At 38.1% G+C, this 24,772-nt stretch overlaps 2 protein-coding genes and 1 long non-coding RNA gene across 39 annotated transcripts in view; all 3 read right to left on the bottom strand.

Moving 5' to 3' along the window:
• LOC122570967 (tropomyosin Per a 7.0102) overlaps positions 1 to 15,531 on the bottom strand; it is a 35,780-nt gene extending 20,249 nt beyond the window's left edge. For 4 of the 18 annotated variants that reach the window (XM_043734128.1, XM_043734146.1, XM_043734155.1 and 1 more), the window contains exons 1-3: positions 15,374 to 15,531; positions 11,966 to 12,128; positions 11,500 to 11,625 (exon numbers count right to left, since the gene is read on the bottom strand). In XM_043734128.1, the coding sequence (XP_043590063.1) occupies positions 11,500 to 11,625; positions 11,966 to 12,079 (240 nt within the window). In that variant the 5' untranslated portion in view covers positions 12,080 to 12,128; positions 15,374 to 15,531. The other 14 variants (XM_043734086.1, XM_043734077.1, XM_043734121.1 and 11 more) reach the window with 13 other exon arrangements.
• On the bottom strand, positions 4 to 6,661 carry LOC122571063. Of its 5 annotated transcripts, none has more exons than XR_006317947.1 (7): positions 5,363 to 6,661; positions 5,153 to 5,236; positions 4,976 to 5,077; positions 4,423 to 4,862; positions 3,626 to 4,317; positions 3,357 to 3,448; positions 4 to 3,251 (listed from the first exon to the last, which is right to left on the bottom strand). It is a non-coding gene; the product is annotated as an uncharacterized LOC122571063 (long non-coding RNA). The 5 variants fall into 5 exon arrangements; XR_006317941.1 differs by having other exon boundaries at positions 4,423 to 5,077; positions 5,363 to 5,508; positions 5,567 to 6,661; XR_006317944.1 differs by having other exon boundaries at positions 4,423 to 5,077; positions 5,363 to 5,508; positions 5,742 to 6,661.
• Positions 15,532 to 18,464: 2,933 nt separating the features above from the next.
• LOC122570868 (phosphatidylinositol 4-phosphate 5-kinase type-1 alpha-like) overlaps positions 18,465 to 24,772 on the bottom strand; it is a 40,028-nt gene continuing 33,720 nt past the window's right edge. For 15 of the 16 annotated variants that reach the window (XM_043733774.1, XM_043733792.1, XM_043733767.1 and 12 more), the window contains one exon: positions 18,465 to 23,623. In XM_043733774.1, the coding sequence (XP_043589709.1) occupies positions 23,468 to 23,623 (156 nt within the window). In that variant the 3' untranslated portion in view covers positions 18,465 to 23,467. The remainder of the gene's footprint in view (positions 23,624 to 24,772) is intronic. The other variant, XM_043733868.1, reaches the window with a different exon arrangement.

Here is a 24,772-nt window from a genome sequence, read left to right as displayed (position 1 = left end):
TAATACAAAAGAAGATATTAAGTACGGAAAATTCAAATTTAATTTACGACTTAAGCAGTTTAAGTAATTTTAGATTACGTATTAAGTTATAGTATGTAAGTATTATTGATGTAACTGTAAAAATGTAAATTGTAGTTGACATCAAAAGCTATAAGGCAGGCGGTAATGGACCTATTTTATCATCGCTATATTTTTAGATTGAAGATTACTATATTTAAAATATACATATATATTACTATATATACACAGATAAATGGAGTCTTTAAATAGTAATTTTACTAGTGCATTATATATTTAGTATTGTATTGATTTCGCTGTTTTTGTCAAGAAACAGACTTAGTTTCATGATAAATGGCGTTCTTATTTTCTGCGTAATCTATTTAGCTCTCTCCTGACCTATTTATTGACCCCTCGTTTTACATTTGTCTCTATCGATTCATATCCACGCTAGTTCGTTCATTACAAGCAATTGTGATATTTAGTGTTTCTTAAATTATATATTTTTGCTTATCTATTGTAGTGATGAAGGATACTCGAAATTTTAAGTGACATATTGGCAATATAAAAACGGACAATTTGCAGTAATAAATATAAATCCCTGCAACACGAGGTCCTGATTTAATGAACGACCACAAGAGTTTTGCAACGCCATAACAAGTAGTTATCGTCCCACAATTTTTTCAGCCAACAAGTTGCAAGGTTGCAATAAATTCATTACCACATGAACGAAGTAAGTTAAGACCAAACACACCAGATATGCTATCGTCGTTCGACAAACGACGATTGCACCGTTTATTTTTAGCTTGATACAGATGTCCTCGACTTCCTTATCCTTATGAGAATTACAGAAAAAAGATGAAAGGAAGAAACTAAAAAATATAAAACGGAAAACAAGATTAAAGAGCTATTGTCCACAATCGTACAACACGTGATTAGAATTCGCAAGAATATTCATCGCGGGATCGCCAAGGTCTTCGCTCTGTTCGCATATCAATGACCCTAACTTCCTTCGATGCTCGTACTCGTCGTAACAACCGATTTAATTGAATGGGTCAACCATTTTCACAGCATCCACTTACGTTTTCATGCGAATAGCTTCAAATTCCTTGCAAATGGAATATATATACTTGTCTGGCAAAAATAAAACTAATCTCAAGATAAGAAAAGAAATACTTATCACATTCTATCAAAAGCGCGAGACTTAACGCTTCGTGGATTAAATAGCTGCGATGGTATGAAACTCGATTGCAAATAATATCGGTTAATTAAATTCATAAAAGTTTCTATTCGATTCTATGACGTGATCCAATAGAAAATCCGCATTTTATAATTACTTTCCGTAAAGATGTTAGGCTCAGGCGCTTTGTTACGGTTTCTACGTAATTAACGGTCTCACTCGATGTATCTTGCCATGTTATTTAACTTGAAACTTTCATTCAATCGCTACAGAACTTTGTATTCTTTCATAAGATTGTATTAAATGGAAGTTATTGTTTGCCCATGTTATTTAACTTAAAACTTTCATTCAATTTCGAGAACTTTGTTCTTGTTCGTAAGATAGAGCTTAAATAGAACAGATAGTCTGTTTACATGTTGATTTATTGCAAAAATTGTTCAACGCGTTCCTTATCAATTCTTATTTCTCGTATCTGTTTCTTATCGAACAAACGCCATTTTTAGATTATTCCACATATTTTTCCAATAAACAAATAGTTCGATATAAAATTGCGCTTCCTATTAGCGTTAGGAAGATGAATTAATGTTGTTTCGTCTCAAGATGGGAATAAAATGAGTGAAACGAGGTCACGAAACACCCTGTTACAATATGATACTAATTAAAGCGTTCTTTAATTAAGACATGGAATCGTAACGTATTCAAAAGTTGGCTTCGTCGATGTGTTACGTCAAATGAAACGAACCGATCGCGCCCTTACAAATGTAAATTGCTTAACGCTCGATTACGCGCGTATTCGTCTACAGTCTACGCAATTCGAGGCCCTTGTCCCCGTTTGTGGCTGCACCTGCGACGATTGTGCGCCAAGCGGATAAATCCCAGTTTATCGTGCGTGAACCGGGCATTACGCGCGCTTTCACGCAAGTACTGTTCTTCGATCATCCACCAACATTTTGCATCCGGACCGATTCAACAAACCTGTAATTTCCCTTGACCGATGACGCGTCCCGATCGGCCAAAGATATCGATACCGATCAATGTACAATTCTACTAATTTTGGTTATCTTATCTCACAAGATAGATGAATATCTATACTCTGATTTGTGTAATGTACGGTAAACTACTTTCTTGATTAATTTTTGTAGAAAATTCCGAGATATTATTTTGTGTTCAATCGTTATAAATATTATAAATTTATATTGCGCGTTTGATTGTTTTAGTATGATTTAGGATGGTGTTGTTTTAATATGCATACATTTCTAATGGATTTCTTTCGTCTCTGGTGATAATTTAATTTATTGGTTCATATAACTAGAATTCATGTAATACGAGGAACGTATCATTCAAATGATAACGATGTAGATACTCAAATAAAAGAAGTTCACATTTGATTGAACGAATGGAGTCAGCACGACTTTAGTTAAAGTTTCGTTCGAATTAAAATCTAATTTCCTTTTTCTCCAATAAATAAAATTCCATTCTACTTCCTGTTTATTCCAACTTGTTACATTATTCAATCAATTCATATTTAATATGTCTTACAACACCCCGTTGAATTTTCAGAACGTCGCAATAACAGTTTGAGAATTATCAAACTCTATTACCAAGAATTTCATTGACCGTTCTTTCTACTTAAAATGATTCATTGAAAGAAAAACAGAGGCTACGCCTATGCATGCTCATAACGCGAACAATGTCATAATTCGTATCCAGACGATGTAGCGGGTTAAATTGTCGACCGGATAATTCGTCACAGTGTATAATATCTAAAGTAACGCGAGTGCCATTTCCGGTCCCATGTATTCTCGGTATCGATCATCGATCACGTCTATCAGGTCGTGCACGGATGATCTGTGTCGGAGGAAACCGACACGCCCACGCACACTGGCGCAACCGAACAGGTCTTGCCGATCATATCCGCGGTAATGACGGTAAGTGTGCCAAACTTCCGGCAACGATCACCCTCCGTTGCCTCCACTACGTTCTGTTAATTCGACGCGATTGTACTACTGTGTTTATATGTTGCGCGCATCAGTCCTGTAGTTTAATTGTATCAACAATGTATGATGCAAAATTTCTGGAAAATTAAAAAACTTATTTTGTTGCTTATAAAAGAGACTAGGAAAATGATATGGTAATGATATGGTACAATAAATAATTTCAATAAGAAATATTTGTTTACCTCATAGAATATGGATTATAGCGTATGTGTAAGATTACTTAATCCTATAATATTTTGATGATATTTTTTTGTTAAATTATTAAGAAGTGCTTCTGAAATAAAAACATAGTTTTCATTATGTATAATATTTAGTTTATGTATTTAAATAGACATATTAGGTACGTGGTGAGAATCCTGATATTAAATACAAACTTTTCTAGTTTAAAAACCTGATTTGAAGAGTAGAATCATACCAGTCCTACGATATACCAACACTACGATATACCAACCTATATGCGACAGGAACGCTACAAGAGAATTTCATCCAAAGCAACGGTATCCGATTACTCCACAAAGTCCTCTATTCTCTCGAAAAGCTTTCAGCGTTTCCTAATGCTTCGAATTATTTCAGAAACGTAGAACGACTACTATTCATCCTGAAAACATTCCTCCGCGAAGCAAGTCAAAATGTATGGATCGATCAATTACCAATATGTTAAACCAATAAAAACAGAACGTAACACGAACGAAGCGCTATGACGATGTTTATTTGTTTATTAATAAGTCTGCCCCCAGGATGAGGACAATCGAGGCATGATTATATAAACTCAATAAAAGAGACGCCACGTGCTGGCGTACGGCTCGTACGTAATATCACTTTCACGGTACAAGCTAAATCCGTTGCAGCCCGGTAAATCAATGAACCGAACTTAGGAGTATATACTTTGGATAAATGTTCGTAACATGTGGCACACACGTTGTTAGTTATTTAGTTCTATTAGACGAGAAAAAGAAGAAGAAAAAAGAAGTGCATACACGGCAGTGCACTTCATTGCTCAATGACAAAAGCTTGTTAGTGAAGCTTCACCGAGCTCCTATTCGTTGGCCTTTTAGGACGACGATACGTCAGCAGCAGAAAGCGAGCAACGTCACCGGAGGTACATTGACATTTTTCGGAGACTATACAAGGTTAATCTCCAATCTACAAAAGAATCGTTCTAATTAACCTTTACATGAATCCTTATAGCTGGATTATGGATATTTGTAAATTTATGACAAATTTAAAGATGCCAAAATGTATACGTACATACACAATATACAAAAATATCGGAAATATTCAAAGTTCACAAAAATATGAATTTGTATAAATATCTGTAGTTTGATTATAAACGTTCCTTCTTCACCAGGATATATTTTGGCAATTGTTTAATAAGATGGATTAAAAGATGCAGAAGTTCTACCAACAGATACTGAATGGAGTTAGAAATAATTAATATGATATGAATATATAATGAATGTAAATATACTAAAGATAATTTATTGGTAATTGAACAGCTTTTCGAAAAGACGCCCTATAGATCTATAGTAAATGTTATATACATATACATATATGTAGATATCGAGTATATTTTCTACTCAAATAGTTGAATTATTAATAAGCTTTTTGATTTATTCCAAGTCTCCTCTTTTTCTATGAAGAATTCTTCAGGAATTAAGTTACATATTTTTCAAGACATTCTCCTTACTCTAGAATGAAAGAAAATTTTACTAAATCATATATAATACTGTGACTTGATTACTTCATTTATAATCGATAATTTTAGGTAGTAGCAGAGGTTACTCATGGTAGAACTATATACAGGATATTAGTCTGTGACAGGCTTCCTCGACAGAGGGTCGAAAGGTCTCCGCAGGAAAATAAAATCATCGACCCCCAACGCTGATAATTTTAAATATCGCTACTGTAAATAACACCGAGCAGGTAGATATAGTCAGTAATGTTTTCTTGGTAAAAAAAACAATGTTTTTTCTCTCACCGGTGCTCAACTTTGGAACTTCAACGAGTTACGCATTCAATATATCGTACTCTTGTGTTGCAATCTGTTGGACCATTGAACTGTCTATTAAAAGTGTCATGGTAATCGAATACATGGAAAACAAGCAGATTTATAATTTTACATTTAAATTAAAAATTTACATTTATAAAATGTATTTAACATTTCGAATGTTCGAATTACTTGTAATACCTTTTTGAAATGTACTGGAACATCTTCAGGCCACATGTAAATTCACCTATGCGTTCTGCTATGTATTTTACCAGACCGTCAGCGAAAGAAAAGGGTAAAAACAATGAAACTGTGGTAGAAATCGAAGCTGATGAGCTAGCTTACACCTAGAATATTCATTCGTTCTTAATCTTGTTACAATTACAGATTACTGCACATATTTACCTGAATATTTTTGATCAATTATATTTAACCAATCTGATATAAATTCCTACCATAATTCTAAATTCTTAATTTATAAAAAGATGATCAAAAATTATAATCTTCAAAATAATCTACTTCATGTTCATTTTTTTCATAAATGACGTAGAACAATGAAAAAATTATTGTACGACCGTACACAGAAGTCGACCGGGTATTCCCTTTGATTCCATTCCGTGAATACGAGAGACACATTGGTTTAGCGCAATGCGCACGGTTAATTAGCTCTGGGCGTTATCGTAACGACATTTCCGAATGTACGAAGGATTGTTTGATTAAGGCTCAAGAGTAGCGACAGAGGTAAGTTTTCAAGCCGGTCCTCGTTGTATCAAGAATGTCTCGAGTGCGAGTCGAGTCGGTGTCCCTTCTATATCCCCCTGGCTGCCCTCTCCAGAGGCACAACCCAGCCTGACGACGACGTGCCTGGCTGCCTGACACTCACGATCGATCCTATAGCCGTGTGGACGCCGGCTCCAGCGTTTCGTGTACAAAGGTGAAAATGATTTCCATCGAAAGTCCATCGACTTCGAACACGATTACTATTCTATCTTTTAGGTTAAATATTCGAAACGTGATGTCATAGAATGTATCCATTTTTCTTCGATATAACAAGTTTCTCTCACGCAAACCGATCGATACTTTTCCAGACGAATACCGACTGAAGTTGAGCACCATATTTCCGGTAAAGACACGCCGTGAACCGTACAGTTCGTTACGTGTTCTCGATGAAATTAACCGCACAATGAGTCGATCACGAGATGAATCGATTGGCTTTGAGATCGGTGCACTTCGTATGACTGTTAATCAGACATTGAAATTGACAAACCTCACTGAATTCTTCCCTTCTGTGCGTTTAATTCACGTCCCTGTTCGAGCATCATGAAACGATTGACGAGACTCACGAGCTATCTCATACGATAGGTCAGGTTATGCCAGAGAATGGAATAACTCGAAACAGAGGGAACTGGAAAAATATCCTCGACAAGGAACCCTACATAGTATCGAGCCAATTCGTAGGCAGAAAAAACGAACGAAATACGAAGTTGAGGTAATTTTCTCACTCACTTCCTCGCGGCGTATCACTTCCACTTGCAGCCGCTTCTGATACTCTTCACACTCATCCTTGTACTTCTCCATTTCTTCCTTGGTCTGCCTCATCTTCTTCTTGAGCACGTCGAGAAGGGTGCCCTGCACTTGCGTCGACATGCTGCTGGATATTCGCGCGTGTTATCGTCTTCTCACTTGTAAATATCGCGATTACGAGTCTGGTGCGCGAATCGAGGTAATACTCGAACGATAAATGGAAGAATGGAGGATCTAAGACAGCCGGTGAACACGACGTACGAAGACAAAGTATATCGGGGTACGATAGACAACCGGTACCCGTGAGAGAGAGAGAGTTTCGTAGCCTCCGAGCTGTCGTACACTGACGACCACTGGCTGCTGTTGACTGGAAAGCAAGATGGCCGCCCCCGGTCAGTACGCGCATGCGCGCTACCGTTCTGCGGACGTCAAATAGTCCCTTGCCCTTAACGACGTTTCTTCTATGATATTTTGTGGAAAATTTCCCTTTGATCAAATTGCAATTGACCTCATCGTTTAAATACTTCCTATCTGACCACGCCTATATTTATAAAGAGTCGGTTCATTGATTTAATCGTTATTTTTTTCTTTTCGAGACCGTGTCACAGTATGATGCGCACGCCGAGTATCGCTACGCCAATCGACGTGTCGTCGCGCGCAAAGCCCCGGAAATACCGCGCCCGTCGCGAGCGCGCCCAACCGTTCGAATGGATGGTCGACAACAATTCCTGCGTTGTTTCGCTTTTTCTGCTTTTCATTCGCTATGAGGGGCATTTCGCATTTATTCTACGCACCAATGATAATTCCAGTACCGACGTAATTTTCCTAAAATTGGTTGTTATCGATGATCGATGGTTTTACGATGAGTAGGTAGAATGAGATGGATGAGTGACGCGGAAATTTAAATGATAATAGAGATCAGTAATATAACGGTTATATGACCCCTAGTAATAAATTGTTATTCATTTTGTACGCATTAGAGAGATTTAATAAAGACACAATTATGGACAAATCGAATAACGGATTATATCGTATGATTTAAGCGCTACCGGAAATAGTAATGTATTTTATTATGAAGTTCTAGAGCAGGAGAATTATTGTAATATCATTATATAAGAGACGTGACCGTTAATTGAAGATTTTTAATAAATTATGACGCAATTGTTTTATTCAAGGATATAATTTCGGGAAAAATCGGACTAAATGTTATTTTGCTTGCATCATATTTCTTAATTTGAATTCATATAGTGTAATTTCAATTAAATATTCAATACATTTTATCTAGTTTGTCCGGCTATGCATATTAATTTAATTACTAGTTTGCGTCGCGAAGAATTAATTACAGAATACATAAAACTACATAGTTAATACTCGTATTATCTCTAATACTTTTCTTTTTATATGTCAGTAGTATTTTTTACAGAAGAAAGAATAAACAGTTATATATATATTAAAAAGTGACTACAAAGTATAAATAACACGTTAAAAATATATGATTGTGCATTTATGAAGAACTATCGCAGCTCCATCTCTAATACGCAGTCATTCTACGTTAAATTCAAACGGTATGCAAATCCCAGGTTAGTATCGAATTAAGAACAATCAACTGAATTCGAATGTAAGTTCGAGAATCCAGAAACTCGTCCATCAGAATTATGCGAAGAATGTAAGTATAGATGGCAGCACATTGATCTGCCGTGAAATCGCAGAGAATGTGACGTGTAAACATCGGCTAAGATAACGGGGTAAAGAAACAGATCTTCGTTTCAAAGGTCGACAATAAAGTATAGAACGCATTTCAAATTCCGGTGCAATATGTTGTGAATATTTTGCAACGGTGTTACACATACTCTATATCGTCACCGGCTTATAAAACGCTCATAACGAAGCGGATTTGTGGGAGCGTGTTCCGGGCGCTATGCTTACGCAATGCTCTCTCAAAGTGCCGAATAAAAGAGCCGCTGGATCCGTGTACCAACAGCCACGTATTTTTAGAATGTTGACGAGTGCTATTCATGTTTAACGCGTTACCAGTGCAGGGTGGGGTTTGTTTTTGGAAATGTGTTCCAAAAGCATATATGTATGCGAAGATATCTTTCATTCGTTGAATTATTTTACTTATTTCGCAAGGATATTAAAAATAATAAAATTTTTAGAAGTCGTCAAGAAACTTCAATTATAACGTTATTTTACGATATATTATTGCACTTGGTCAGGTTAGGTTAGGTTCTTCATGAAACTGAATATAAGCTTCCAAGTTTGGCAATGTTGCACTCGTACGAACGCGTCATATTAAATCGAAAGGTGTGGCTTAAACCAAAAACGAATTGGTAAGAACGTCGCATATTATGATGTGCATCGAACGTGATTGTACATAAATAATCGAAAAATTTGAATTACCTGGGCGTATGGTCGCTTGGAGTCGACTAAATAAGAATACCATTTATCATATTGGATGAAAGAATTACGCGTTTCATCCATTGTTTCCGTTCAGTAACCTTATACAATAAGTATCCTTTGTCGGACGATCGTGCATCGTTAAGTTCTGTAAGAAGTCGCTTGTCGCTAAAAGCGTTACTAATGATTCTCTTGAGTATTATTAAACGCAATAAGTAGTATATCGTTTATTTAGTACGCGATAATGCAAACTGATTTCGATTTTCACTTGGCAACGGCTGGAATTCCGATGTATTAATCGGCCTTTCTCTAATCAGCATTCGTGGCGGTTCGGTAATTTTCCAGAATGGTCGGTAGAAAAGAGCGTGTAATTAAAACGTGAGAAAAAGTAACAAGAGTCGTCAATGTTCCTTTGTAAACCTTCTCAAGCAACCTACGATTTAATGGTCTGTAACGTCACCGTGGGGTCCGTGGTTAACCACTAGATCACCTAACCTAACTGCGCGCGTATTTTTATCCTGCCCTCAACCATATAAGGTATCGAATTTGCGAAGATTACCTCGTTCGACGAAAACGTCGGGTAAGTCCACAGAAAGAAATGCAAAAGAGACGAAGAATATGGTCCGAGAGAGAAAGCAAGATTCTCATTGGCCATGATCTCTTTCCGTTATCAAGGGCTATATGACCCTGGAGGACCCATTGACCGACGTGACGTCAAACTGCGTCAAGGTCATGTCATACGATGACCTTCACGCAGCACGCTCGTTTACCTACGTACCGGGTGCATCAGCGATGTATCATGCGATACTGACCCGTTTCAGCTGGTTGCCCATAATATTCTGCAATTCGTTCCTTATGAGACCGAATTTCATCATCGTGTCGCTGGAGAATATGGACCATCCGAAAGCTAATCCAGGATAATCTGCGCATCTCTTTCTTCTTCTTGCTTCCCTTTCAGCTTGCACCTCGGTCCTTTCGCTAGGACATCTAAGCTTGGCAAGCTCAGCAAGTTCAGGGTCCTCCTCGACGTTGGTGGACTCGTCGTCAGAGTTCCCGTCACCGCGAGCCCTCGCGACCGCGTGCTCAGGCTCCGGTGAAGTTTCTTTGCTCCTCGTCTCGTTGTCGGACTCGTTTTTGCATATCTCGCTCCCACGTGGCCTTAATCGAAGCTTGTCAGTTGATGGTTGTTCCGTCTCGTAGCTGTCACAGCTCTCGTTCTCGTTTCTATCAGGAACAAACTGTTCGCGTCGTTCACTGAGGACATCCAGGCTACACTGCGCGAGCCTGTGTCGGATGTTCTCTCTGTCATCATCTTCGAGCTCGTTCGTTATCTTGTTGACGTCTTTTGAGGATACAGTAGTGGCCGTCGGATCTTGGAACCACCTCGGGTCGACGATAGTGGGTACTGTCACCGCGGTCGAACACTCCGTACCAATGACAGTGCTTTCTTCATCGAGTCTCGATGACGTTGTAGTCGTTGGCGTTTCGTTGTTACCAATCGGCGTATCTTTAACGATATCAGCAGGGCCACACTGCGCGGGTCCTCTGCTGGAGACATCGATACGTCGACGCGTAGTGTACCGCGGATGATGTTGATGACCGCGACGTCTCGTGGTCGTCGTAAGAGCTGGTTCCATACTATCCAGCTGCTAAACCTTTCACCTAACCCCTTTCTTCCACTATTTATCCTCCTAATGTACTCTACGCACCACTGTTCCTACTACTGCACAAGACACACCGCCATCTTGTCTGTCACTGTTCGTAACACGTTTCTCACCGCGCCACGCATACGTCCTTCTGTCTGTCTCTCTATGTTGCACACACACCACCGTTCCGTACAGGCGAACGCATGCACGAGAGGAGACACGTTGGTCTCTGCTCTCTGCACCGTCCTGGTCTGATTTCTATCTTGCTCTTGCTTTCTCTCTCTCTTTCTCCGTCTATTGCTCTATGCTCGATCCAGGTTACCCCTACCATAAACTACGACACGAAACCGAAGTTTGCCGACCACTGCCGAACTAACGAAGCGGCAGGTTCGCGTACTAATGCTCGACTGTGCGCTCCGTTCGCGGAGAACCTATTCTTTTCTTGTGAAACGCCTGCGCACGATCGCCGCGACATCTGATGGCGCTCGAACGTCACTATTCTGTCGGTAACAACGCAGTGATTGATAAAGACTGGCGGGTTTTCATATTCGAAAACCGGTTGAGTTTATTTTTTAAATGTTTCTTATGTGATATTTGTTGTTCTTTCTCCAAGTATCGGTGTACTCAATTATCTAACTTTCTCTTTCTAAATGAAGTAATTTAATATACTGCAAATTGTCCGTGAAAGGATAAAATATTTGAAGTTTGAAACTTAAATTTGATAAGAAATTACGATAGAACTACGACGATAGAATACTACGAATAACTTACGTTCTGCAGCGCCTTGTCTTTCTCCTCAAGTTTAGCATTGACCTGCATAAGAGCCTCTTGAGTTTGATCGAGTTCGTTTTCAATGGTCTGGATCTTCTTTTGCAGGGCGCGCGCCTCTTCCTCAGCCTTTGTTGGACAAAAGAATGTTATAAATCAAATAGTTAACGCAATAAAAATAATTACACATTTGTTGTATATATATATATGATTATGGCAGAGAAAAAAGGTATAGACACTCCAGATCTATAATTAACGTTTTTGAACAGATGCCAATTCTATAACGCGTTTTTATCATTTCGCGATTATTTCATCATTATTTTTATTCCCCATTTTAGCAAAGCAGGTAAATAGACATTTTTGGTATTTTTTTTATTACATCAGGCTACTTTTTATTCTTAGCTTGTCAGGAGTTATTTCGGGTCCTCCAACTGAAACGCATAATATGCTGAAAATTCTCAACATTTACCTTTTCTGCTCGCGCATTTGCATCACGAGCTTGCTGTTCACAGAGCAACGCGCGATCCATCGCGTTGTCCTTCTCCAGCTTCATTCCCTGCATCTTCTTCTTGATCGCGTCCATGGTGGCGGTTTGGTTTGTTCACTCGTTTACCAGAAATAAGACAACGTATCTAGAACAGCAACGGACGTCTCCATTATCATCTTAGCGTTCTCGAATATGCGTTCTCTCGACCACGTAAACCGTATTCCTTCCCATACGCTTTTATCTTCGATCGACAAATTGTACTTTTTAATTCTCCCTTGGTGCCCGGTCCGTATAACTCGATCGATTCCCAAGGAGAATGATCGAGTTCGCGCGCGTTCATAGTGCCGGAGATTTCAATGACCGTGAGAGGAATCAAGATTGCAATTAACCGCGACTTAATTATTTGATCTTTTTCTTTTTTCGTGGGGTGTTCTCCTATATATTTCGTGCCTTTTTGACGAGCGTTCTTTTATATCTTTTTTTAACTTTTATCTTGCCTCTCGTTTGTTTTAGAAGTCGAAGCTCAAAGCTACCTCTGAAAAACGCAACGCGACGGTAATTACCATAGAAATCGCTGGATCGGCCGCAAATTCGTGCAAGTTCTCGCTATGCGGACAGCATGCATCGAAGTATAATTAGCGAACGACCGGATATCCTATTTATAGAGACAGGTTCTTGCTCAAGAAGGCCCGGGCTCTGTGCCGTGTCCGTATATATAAAATCAAACGTCTTCGCTGCTCCGGCCGTCTTTCTTCCTCTCTCGTGACGTCAGACATTCAGGTATGCGATCCTCCAGGACGAACCAAGGCGAAACGAGAGGATTCTTCGCGGGCTCGCTGCTTTCGCATTTTATGCGCTCGTTTCACTACACGAGCGAAACCGATGCATCGCGAGGACGAGAGGGTACCGATACGGCCAGCAGGACAGAGCCACGAACGGGTTAATTTTCTTCGTGGAAACATTCCAGACATTGTTCCTTCCAGGATCATTCTATCTCTACTGTTTTTCCATCCTATTTCGCTCTGAGAATGGAGCTTTTTTTTCCGAGAGTGAAATTTTAATCTGCGACGTTAACAGTGAGTGTCACTGTTCGGTTGTTTTTCCTTTATTAAGGTTTTAACGCTAAGTTTGGCATTGGAATGGAAAGAAAGCACACGGAGATAGATTAAAAAAGATTCAATTTAATTTCCAAGGAAGCAAGAGTTAACAGTGGATGGTTACTTTCCAATTCTTTTTCCTTTTTTAAGCTTCTAAAGTGAAACTTGATATTGAAATGAGAAGGAAGAAGACAGAGCCAGACTATAGAAAGTTCAGTTTAGTTTCTCAAGCTTACCGTGTTCTTTCAAATATTTTTAACCAAATCGTATCTTTCTACGATTTGACAGCCTCCAAAGTATGAGGAAAGTATTAAAGAATTGTTATTGATACGAATGATCAGCTGTTACTGTATAATACATTATTGCGTAATAATGATTTTCTTCAAACATTAATTTCATTAGAGTCTCTTTTTTCCGTTGGACCGGGAGAATGATTGAAACGTAAAAGATTTGAGAATCGTAACAGGGTTAAAGAACTTCTTGGTACTCGTTGAATCTACGCGTGTATGAATCTCTGCATCCGTATCATTGGTATCTATACGAACGAATGCGCACGATCCCTGGCTCGCTCGTAATCAGAGATGTCGGAGAAGCGAAGAGGAAAGAAGACGAAGTTTCAACCAGTTCAAAGAAGCAGAAATTCTAGACACAATGCTCCGAAGAAACGAACTTCTTCGTGTCATCACTTCTCACCTTTACTCTGTGAAACTTAAATACCTTCGAAATCAAACCGATGGCACCATCATATATTTACCATAATATATCCATAATGAAGTCTTTGCAAAGATGAAATATAAAATAAAAAAAAAGAAGAAGAAGATACAATGGGAAAAGATACCTAATCGAAGGTCGGGACTTTTTCTTCCGTTTCTGTTTTTAATGTATGGATTGCGATGAAGTCAGGCCTATCGAAAGTCACAGAGTACACAGTCGAAATAGTGATGGATAAAAAATAAGCCCAGCTGCCGGATTGCAAAGGAGCTTGTATCAAAGGAGAGGGTTATTTTTACACGCGAGAGGAGAGGGTGGAATCGTCGCTAGTCGCTTGCCGTCGAACCTTTTCGGGTTACGCACAGCCGAGTTTCGGATCGGTGTCTGATTACGCTCGAAAGAAAATTATCCTCCCTACCAGGCCTCCTATCGTAACAATTTCTGACACTTGATGCGGAAATTTTTGCATAATCCACCTACGTCACGATGATGACCGTTCTACATCTTTTTTGGAGCAGATAAGAAATTTGTGTGCGAAAAGAATGCGACCTAGATCGTGACATAGAAATTCAACCTTGTTTAATAAATTTCTTGAATTAAAATTCGATGCGAGTGCGATAATGAAGTAATAAATTATCAAATGACTGCAAATACTATGAGTTCCATTCGATATTACGAATAAATTAGTATACACTTTTTAACGGGACACTAAAATCTTTTACAGGTTGTTCTACCAATTTCTTCGATCGCCTACACCGAACACCAAAAGCAGAGTATCGTAACGTTCGCGCTGGTTCTTTCGAGAATTTGTTATCAGCGAGCGTCCGGAACAACATCGTGACCGCGATCTGCTATCTCGTAGTTAGAAATTCCTGTCTACTCTGGCACAGCAAAGAAATCGGTAGTCTGGGACAATGTTGTCACAGCGGTTACGCGCGAATGCCTGAAACTTTTTATGAGTCACACTTTTTCTGGCAGATACAAACTCAGGCTGCATCCACGATTGACAACGGGTTGCGGGCTTGAACGTTACGAAACGACCGCCAAAATTTGCATAATAACCGATCGCTTTTTAAAATCGCTCGCATGAAACGCGGATGATTTCGATAGACGTTCCAATTATCAATTCTCTCTCAACTCAATTGAATCTCTATCGGTTAAAAATGAAACTAGATCAAACATAGGACGATCCAAGCTTCATTTACCACTTGGTTCAACTTCTTTTCAAGGCAAAATCGTTGTCGACCTGCAAGATCATCCGCCTCTATTCGAAAACTGATTTCTGGCTCCGACAGCGATCGACCCTCTTCACTTTCCTGCGCACGAAAGAAACACGCACGTTCTACTCACGTCACTTTTTTTTCCTCGTACAACCAACCCACCCACCCACCGCACACACACACACACGCACGCACACATACACAGACAGACACACACATTGATGATGTTAGAGGGAACGAGAGTCACGATCGAGCAGATCCAGGAAGGTCCTGCAAGACGCGCGAGGTCGAAAGGCGAAACTCGAGCAGGCCGTTGCATCGGACGTAGGTACGGACTGGAAAAAGTGCACATGCTTACTCACGGGGCAAGTATTCAGGTTCGTTCGTCGTCTGGGATGCGTCTGACTCGCAGGCTAAGTCTCGACTGGTCGCTGAAAGCTTCGGCTACAACCGTTCGTCGTGGCTCCCACCTTTTCTCGCGGGCTTCTCTCCTCGCGATCGTAAAAGACGACGATGACGTCGCGCGCCAGGACGCGCTTCTCTTTCTCTCTCTTTCTCTCGTATTCTGACGTCTCTTATCCCTACCACACGGCGTATGCGTGTCTGTGTGTGTGTACACTATACGTGAAGAGACTCGCGGTGAGGATTTTCTACGTACGGGCTTGTGAAAACATACACCGCTGCGGAATTTATCTTTAGAATCGGCGACGCTATAACGCCCGATCGGACCGCCGCTTATTTTCACTCGGGTCCTGGAGAGCTCTTGCCCAACGCGGCGATCCGAAATGGAGAGTATTTGGGAAAGGACAGTGGAGTCTTTGATGGAGTTTGACGCATATTCCAGGCATTGAAAGAAAAGTGGAGCATTCTTTCTTCCTTTTTGTTGTCGCCTCCTCTGAAGCAAGTAACGCGCTGATAATTACCATGGAAGTGATTTTATTGAAAATTCCTACAAGGATTACTATATTTGAGACGTTAATTCCGATACTCAACAAATTGCGTAATTCGTTGTTTGAAACAGATGCGAGAGCAAAATATCGCAGTTTTAAAAAAAGGTCGAGAAATTTCGTTAGAAATTCCATATGTTAAATAAAATCATACATAACGCAATTATCGATATTTATTTCCTATAAATAGTAGGAAGTATATACATATTTTTACATTATGAACATGGGACTTATACCTTGATAGTGGAAATGCAGAAAATCTTCAGCATAAAGAAATAATTATTTATCAATTGATTCTTCGAAAGAATGTTCAATCCTTGAAACTGTCTTTAAAAAAGAGAGAGAAACTATGTTGTCACGATTAAAACTGAGAATAGATAGAAGATTTTGGACAGAAATTTGTATAATTGTACTAAGAAGGAAGCGCAGTAGCACTGCGCGCTGGTAAAAAAGATAGATCCATTGGAGATTACGTTCGTAATTCCTTGAGCCAGTTTCCATAGTTGCCAAGATCAAAGTCACCGGGATTGTTGCAAAGTTGCTATAAAAACTTAGATACTCTTCTTCGATTACCTTAATGCCAATTAGAAAAGGAGAAAACTTACCATTGATGGTCTCAAAAATACAGAGATTATTTATCGTGACAGATAAGATAATCTTCGTGGAAAAGATTTCTTAAAACGGGTATCAATTGTGTGGCTATACGCAACACGGAAATATAACGTGTGAAAGATAAAAATACACGATCGTAACAATGTCTCGTGTATCGCGCCTCCAGCAGGAAGATCCTAATATTAGGCGGCGACAATTTTGGCATTGGGGTTATAGGTATCTCGCTCGGTCTCCTTGAGTCAAGTCGTGTCATGGTCAATTCGCAATGACTCGGACAACGCTTTTAGCCCGGTCGTATGCGTAATTATTTCAAGATTTACCGAATAATTCGAGCATTTCTCAAATGAGCGTTTTATAAAATCGCACGTAATTTCCATAGTGATCTTATCGAAACTTGCTGAATATTATTATACTTGATCTTTATGTTAGATTTTGGCACGCAGTCTTTATATGGTGATCGTCTGATTTGACGACTTAATTTCAATGGAATGCGTTGGTGATGGGAACGGTGAAAATTTCGCCAGGCAATTTGTCGACGCGCGAAATCTTTTGCGTAAGTTTATCGGTCACCACATCCTCCCATACATTCGTGCATCGGTCCGATTCAATACCGTAAAAGGAAAAAGTAGGTAAGGGTCTCTGCGCAGCCTTGACTCATATACTGTCTGTTTAAGTACTGGCTCGTGTGCGTTCATGAGCGTACTTCTGACATACCGATCACCGGCGAAAAGTCAATGAATACGCCGCGTCTGTTTACCTCCGATGTGATCTGAACACGCGATCATATGGATGCTATAGAAAATTCAATTAATTATCGTCGATCCTTTTCATTCTTCTTAATTAACACATTAAAGTGCAGTGATTCATTGAGATGATCTTTTCTGTGCGATCTTCTTCGGTCAACTTGCACTATTATATTATATTTCCCAATATCATAAGATAAGAGAAAATTCCGAGGATTTGCTCGACATTTTCTTTAGTCTGTATATTCTTGAATTTCCCAATATCATAAGATAAGAGAAAATTCCAAGGATTTGCTTGATATTTTCTTTAGTCTGTATATTCCTGAATTTTTCTTTTTCATATTTAAAAAAGAGGATTTCAAGGATTGTGTTGACTACTTTTTTTACACCTACATTCAAGGATTATCATAAAGTGTTATCCTTTTCAATGTGCATATACATTTTCCAGTAACGCTACGTTTACATAACTTTTACCACCTGATTCTTAATGCGGTAATAAAAGAAAAATTTTCTTGCCAATCGCACATGGAAACTCGACGACTTAATGATCAAAGTGCGTTGTTAAAAAGTAAGTAAAAATCCAAGGGATCGTAGTTCTTTCAATAATCTTCTGTAATTGAAAAATTAAATGAAATCATGTTGCACGATGTTACTTTCAATTTCATCGAGCTTCATAAGGCAGCAGGGTTTAACGAATCAGTTATTATCGCGGTATGCCAACAATTAACAGAGAAGGGAACCTTGGAGCAACAATTAGGATGCTTATTATAAAGCAGTCCGTCATTATTTCAACGTATGCGTACGTGTCCTTAGTTAGTACTTACCTTATGCAGGATATATTGCACCGGCGAGGTCGAGGCACCTTCTGTCCTAATTCTACTTCATCGACATAAGCCTTTATAAGTAAGTTGAGTCACCTTCTCGTTAGCCCCTACTTTGTCATACACCTTAATTTCTCCGCTGGAATCGATGCGCGATCGATCAATCGGACGAGACGTAAACATAATGAAAATGATCAATTCTCAAAGCTCAATTGTCTTCCAGTTGTTCAACTCACCTTTATTTTAGCTGAACCATCGTTTAAACCTAGAACAAGGGAACGAATGAAAAGAACACGGGCACAGGGACAAAAGTGCAATACGCAAGACGAATAATTTTCATCGCAAACTTTATTGTTACAACAATTATTGCCAAAGGAAGATCTCCCTCGAGAATCGAACGAAATCTTCCTACGTGCGACTCGGAACTTTTTACGATGGAAGGACCATCGTCCTTCGATAAATAAATAGAACGCAACAATAATTTATTCACCCTTATATCGTACATTATCGCTGCGATCGGCCGTGTACAATCAAAATGAGGTATCAAGATTGTGACTCTTGAGGAAAATGCAAGTGTGTGCACACGGTCGCACGCGCCATAATAAATGCATCGATGTACATGATAATCGACCGTGTGTTTATGTATATGTATATATATATGTATATTAGTGTGTAACTCGGGTATGTATGTATATATGTCAATGTGTATCTGTGTCTGTGTATATATATATATGTATGTTAATGTATATCTGTGTAGGTACATATTTATAATATACAAACATACGAGTAGATACCTGTTTTCATACATACAAGATACAAGCAATACCCTCTAGTAAATATATACAGCAGTGACAACGCGATTTTTTTCTTTTCTTCAGGAGGAACGTCGCGAGAACCACTTGAAAGGATATTCAAGTGCACCGAGTTCCTAATGCATAGTCGACGCCAGCGATTCCGTCTGTTCTCCATGGAAATAGTCTTGATATTGCAAGCTAACATCTAGCGCTTAACTTCCAGCGAACCGAGACGGAATCTGCGATTTTCCAAAACTTTTCTTTCCACGAAAACGGTCATGCTTGAGTCGCGCCGTTTGGAATGGCGACCGCAATTTAAAGGAATTAAATTGTTTGGAAGTATTTCTTACTTCGTGATGCGTGTATGTGTGAGAGATTTCTTAGAGAAACGTTTAATTAGAGAACGAATTAAACACTTAAGAATTCCTCAATGAAAAGATTAAAATTGTTGATCCTGCTTGATTGATGTAACACTCATACCTCATTAATTAATTTAATTGATAGATTGTAAATCGAAGATTGATCGTTTGTAAGAATACCGTGCAACGTTTTAAGGTATATATCTTCAATTGGACGATTAAAGACTGGGGAACAGACTTTTAAACTCACGAACTAACGGTAGTGTACAGGGATAATAATATATTAATTCTCTAAATGTACAAAGTATACGCTGTACACGTGTAGTCGTGCAATTCTCAATAAATTCTCCAGCTGTTGTTTCGAACGGGGATAAAATTTACAAAATTTGTCATCGCGTTTTGACACACTAGAAATCTGCGACGATTTAACATCTGGCTACGCGAAATCAAAATATCACGCGGTATCGACGGTAGTCGAGAAAAACGACGAACTAGAAACAAAAATAGACAGAAAAAGGAAGAGAAATTAACGGAGGAAACAAACGCACACAGTCTTTCCGAAAGAGGATTTAAGATGCGTTTATCCAGCGTTCTGTGTACATTGTACATTTGAGCCAGGACGAGAGTCCTGTTAAGGAAACTGCAACTTCCTGGCGGTACATAGCAGTAAAACAATAGAAAAATAAATAACTAAATTGTCTATCATCGATTTGAGACGTTTGCTTTATTTCCTTTGCCATCAGTTTATTCGATCTTTTCCGAGAAAAGTGGCAAAATCTGAGACGATTTAAGAGAACGTTGAAGAAAGAAAATCACGTCTCGAATCGATCTCTTTCTTAGTTGCTAGTATAAAGTGTTCCGAAATTATCCTTTTGTTATGTTGTTTTCAATAAAAAAAGATTATAACAATAAAAGGGACGATTAAAAAAATAGACAAGTAACAGATTGCTGACATTTATGCAAATTTGTATTTCTATAGACAAATGTAAACAAATATTACCTAAATATCGAATTTTAGATTTCTCATATTTGAAGTTTATATGCATTTTTGCAATTTATATACATTTCGTGCACTTTTGCATCCTTCAATTTCTCAGAAGCGTATAAAAATTCTGCAACTAGATATCACAAAAATAGTGAAGGGTAGCATGACGAAATCAATGGTATAATGAAAAATACAATTACAAAAATCTACCTTTCATTTTTTCTTCATTGAAAAATCCGTCGTGTGTATCACGACACGGACGAATAAAGGTCGCTTCCGTGGTCGGATATTTTCGGCACACTCTATAAATACAGTTTAAAATGCGCACACTTATATGCCTGCTTTCTGTTGAACTTACATCAACGTCCTAATGCATTTTCAAGCTAATTCCGGAGGGGGAGGGTTTCTAAATGCGCCGACAGCGAGGATTCACAGGCTCCGCAGTCAATTCTCTCTTTCTCTCTCTCTCGTACATACAAATTTGTATTTTCTCTTTTTTATGTGTTTTTTCATTTGACTTTTTTTCTATAACTATCTTCGTTTTTTGCTTGACTACAGGTGGGTCTGAAACGGGTGCAAATAAAAGAAACCAGGATAAGAAAATATTTCGGTAAAAAAAGGGTGAAAAGAAAGTGAAAATAAAGTGCGCCGAGGGTGGGTTTACGTAAACGATCGATCGATCTTTGCCCACAGGGGTACACACACGTATATGTCATACATATATGTATATATAACATACACAGTGACTCATAATATTTGAATACGTAAAATAATACAATTCTCATCGATATATTATCTGTGTTATACAAAACATTTTGAAATTAGATTGTCATGTTTATATTGGTAAAATGTCGAATAAATTTGAAAATATATATAGAAATTGCGAGACGTTTAATGCAAACATATATTTAGTAGAAAATTCGTGTACCAGCATATTAACATTACTGAAAATATTAAGGTTTATTAACAACGTTTATTAGAACGTTTAAATATTTTTGCTATTTCTGCGAAACATATACTTGCATTCGATTTGAAACTTCTATATACGTTCTCAGTTTCGTTTGAAAATTTTTTGATACGATTAACGATAGTCACATGGCACTACAGTGCCAATAAAATTTCAAAATGGATTGTATAGTACACATAATATATTCATAAATGTATATAATCTGTAAATGTTCAGATATTACTTTCGCCAGCCACTGTATATTTAATTAGAAATCGAACGACGAAAATATCTAATCGAAAGGAGAAGTTACCCCCGACGTACGAAAACGCGCGTATTTCAAATCGCGATAACGAAACGATAACAGAAACAGTCATAAGAATAATAGTAACTGCTTTATTTAAATAATATCAATAATCATGGTGATAGTAATAATCATAATGGTAATGATCATAATCGTAATAGTATGTATTGCCGAAATATCTCGGTTAAGTGACAATTTGTTTCGCAACGGCACAATTGCTCGCATTATGCATCTGAATCTTTTCGTATTGTTTCAACGTACTTATGTATAATATTGATACATTTACCTTTTACGTATGATTAATACGTATATTTTCACGTCTCCTTATTTTCTTCAATGGGACAGAAATGGACCGGCTTTCTAAAATATCTCTAGGAAAGTTGGTCTTCCACTTTTTTTTCCTTTTTATCGTGCAATTAAAATGGGGAAAAAAATATTGCTTCCTTATGAATAATTAAAGATAGTAGCAGGCACTTTTAAATTAGAATGTTACGAATGTATAGCTTGAAATACATGGCGTGAGTGCAACCGATCCATAACTGTTGTTTACACTCTTTAACGTTTTAACTCTTTAACCAGGCAATTAAATTTGAAGACAGGAATTGTTACAGACACAGTAAAAGATGGCAATGTGTAGTAATAAAATGTGAAAATTAATATTAAGCTTATTTAGATATCAACGCGTTTCGATTAATGCCTTAAACGCTAGTCGTTTTATTAACATATATTGCTAGGTTAAAGGGTTAATTATTCCAGCGACTGCAATCGCTTTTAATTGCTCTTGCAACCTCACTCGTGCACGCATTTTTCTCTCTACGCAATTGAACATTTTCAATGGCACGTTTGGTTTCACGATTTCTCTACGTAAATCTACTGGAAACTATATCTTTCGAAAATTCCCCTCGAATTTTACAAAGAGGACCGGCTTTCAGATAATAAAGTCGAAGTAAATATTAACGCGAATAAATCACATTCCATCGAAAGCTTATGTAATTTTGTACACAACTGCAAAAGAATCTAACGAATACCGAGGAAAGTATATTTCTAAAAATATCAATTAACATGCAATAGGTGTTGGAAAATTCGACGGCAGCTTTTCAACTTCTTTTCCAAAATCAATTTCTCGAGATTATTTCGTATTTTGTCATCTTCGAAGCATTATCAAATTTCAACATTTACTAGACAACTTGAATCACAAGGACATAAAGTCTCGAGAAGTTGAAAGAAGAAGCACGAAGTGGAAGAATGTTTGCGAATGATCGCGAAACGAGCCACTCCATAAAATCGTCATTTTATCCTGCCATTTCCTCCGCACGCTCGCAACCACGTTATAAAGGCGAGCAATTTGATTGTTTTCCGTTTTCATCTCTTCGATCGCGATATGCGGTATATTGCTTCGATAATAATTCCCTTAACGCGAGACTTCTCTCTTTTTCTTTTTTTCTTTTTTTTTTTTTTTACTTTTCTCTTTTCATTCGTTTACACGATTATCAAAAAACATACGACGCGATGACGTTGATGCAACGAAAAAGGAAAAAAAGAACGAAATCTTATGCAGTTAGTTAAGTAGACACTTAGACGCAAGGCTGATTTATAGTCACGAGAGGATTAAGATCGTAGTTATGCCTGACTATCGTACAAACCGGTTAAACAGGCATAGTTTCTCCCTAATTATCTACAATTCGACAATGTTAAAAAAATGATCGAGTATGCGGTAATAAAAACGAGTTAAAAATATCGTTAATTTAACGATGTATATGAAAGGAAGAAGTTATTAGACGTCTTCGTATGATCACAGATTTCGACGACCATAAAATCTGAGTTGCTTCTTGGTTTCTTAAATCTTTCCATTTATCTCTCTACACACAGTTTATACGCGATCCTTGTTGGATTATATTTCTAAAAAAAACTTCAATTTATCTTATAGTCCCGCTTCTTTGGATCCTTATGGCTCCCGGCGTTGAACTCTTAACACATTTTGCACGTTCCTCATGATCGACACATGGTTCGCGCTGGCACGTTTCAAACTCGTTCTCACTTGACTGTACTTCGAAAGGGACCTTCTCTGTTCCACAAAATTCCTCGTGTTGTTCGTTTCTTTCTGAATACGAGCACAAAAAACATCAATTCTGTGATTTCTATCGTTCGCTCAATTAACATCACTCTTCTTTTTTCGTTCTTTTTTTTCGTGATTTAATTCCATTTGTTTCGTACTTTGCCTCCGATTGTACGAATAAAGAACGAAACGACTAAGATTAGTCGATTAATCGGATTGAATTGATTGGTACCAATTGATTGTAAACTGTGGGATAATCGTTAGAAATGGGAACACACAAAGAGGAAAAAACACGAGTGATCCTGAATGTAGATAAATTTCGATAAAGTGAGTTAATAAAATACAGCTGATTAATCTCTTCAACATAGAGTTAACACGATACTGTGTTCAAAGCACACACAACACAGAACATGTTAATTCAGTGTGGAATGTGATATGCCGGTTTAACGGCTTGCGAACGATTATCGACAAACAATTGAAATTTGTGACAAAGAGAAGCGTAAAAAGCGACGGATCTTCGACTGATTGCGCTCAGAGAAATTTATCAGCAACGATATTTTTCGTTGGATTCGTTCGTTTTGTCGTTTGAAACGAAAATTTCTATTCTCTGATTAGCAATAATACTTAATTGGCACGAAATCTTCTCTAAGCGCGTTTCCATCGATCCTAATTTAATTTCATCTTAATCCTCCCTGAATTTCTACTTGGAGCATTCCTTCAAGTGCAAGCATTGAAATCACTCGCAGAACTCGAACGTACGATGCGATATGTTTGTTAAAAAAATATCACACTTTCAAGATCGCTAATAAACACTGGTACTGTCCTTTCGCATACTATCTACCATATATATATGTATATAACAAGAATGATAATACACGATACTCCATAAAACAGTATCTCGAGTTAACAAAGTTACGAGTTCATCAAGCTTCTGTTTTCCTTGTTTCCCTCTCGGTCGTACAATCTGTGTCCACGGGTTAAAGCTTTTCCAGCCGATTTAACCTTTGAAATTTTCACAGGTGCCAGTGACTTCGATGCAACAGCGACACGTAGATTGGTTCGTAGTTTCTTATCGAGTAAGTAGTTTTACGTTACGTTGTACGAATCGCGTTTCATCGCTGCAAGTCGATCGCGATAGAAATGCTACTTGAATTTTCGTTGGAAATTTGTAAAATCATTGTAAACGACAATTTG

This window comes from Bombus pyrosoma, linkage group LG1, assembly GCF_014825855.1.
Source record: "Bombus pyrosoma isolate SC7728 linkage group LG1, ASM1482585v1, whole genome shotgun sequence".
Classification (NCBI taxonomy): Eukaryota; Metazoa; Arthropoda; class Insecta; order Hymenoptera; family Apidae; genus Bombus; species Bombus pyrosoma.
The sequence above is the reverse complement of the archived record's forward strand: the minus strand, read 5'-3'. Positions and strand labels throughout refer to the sequence as shown.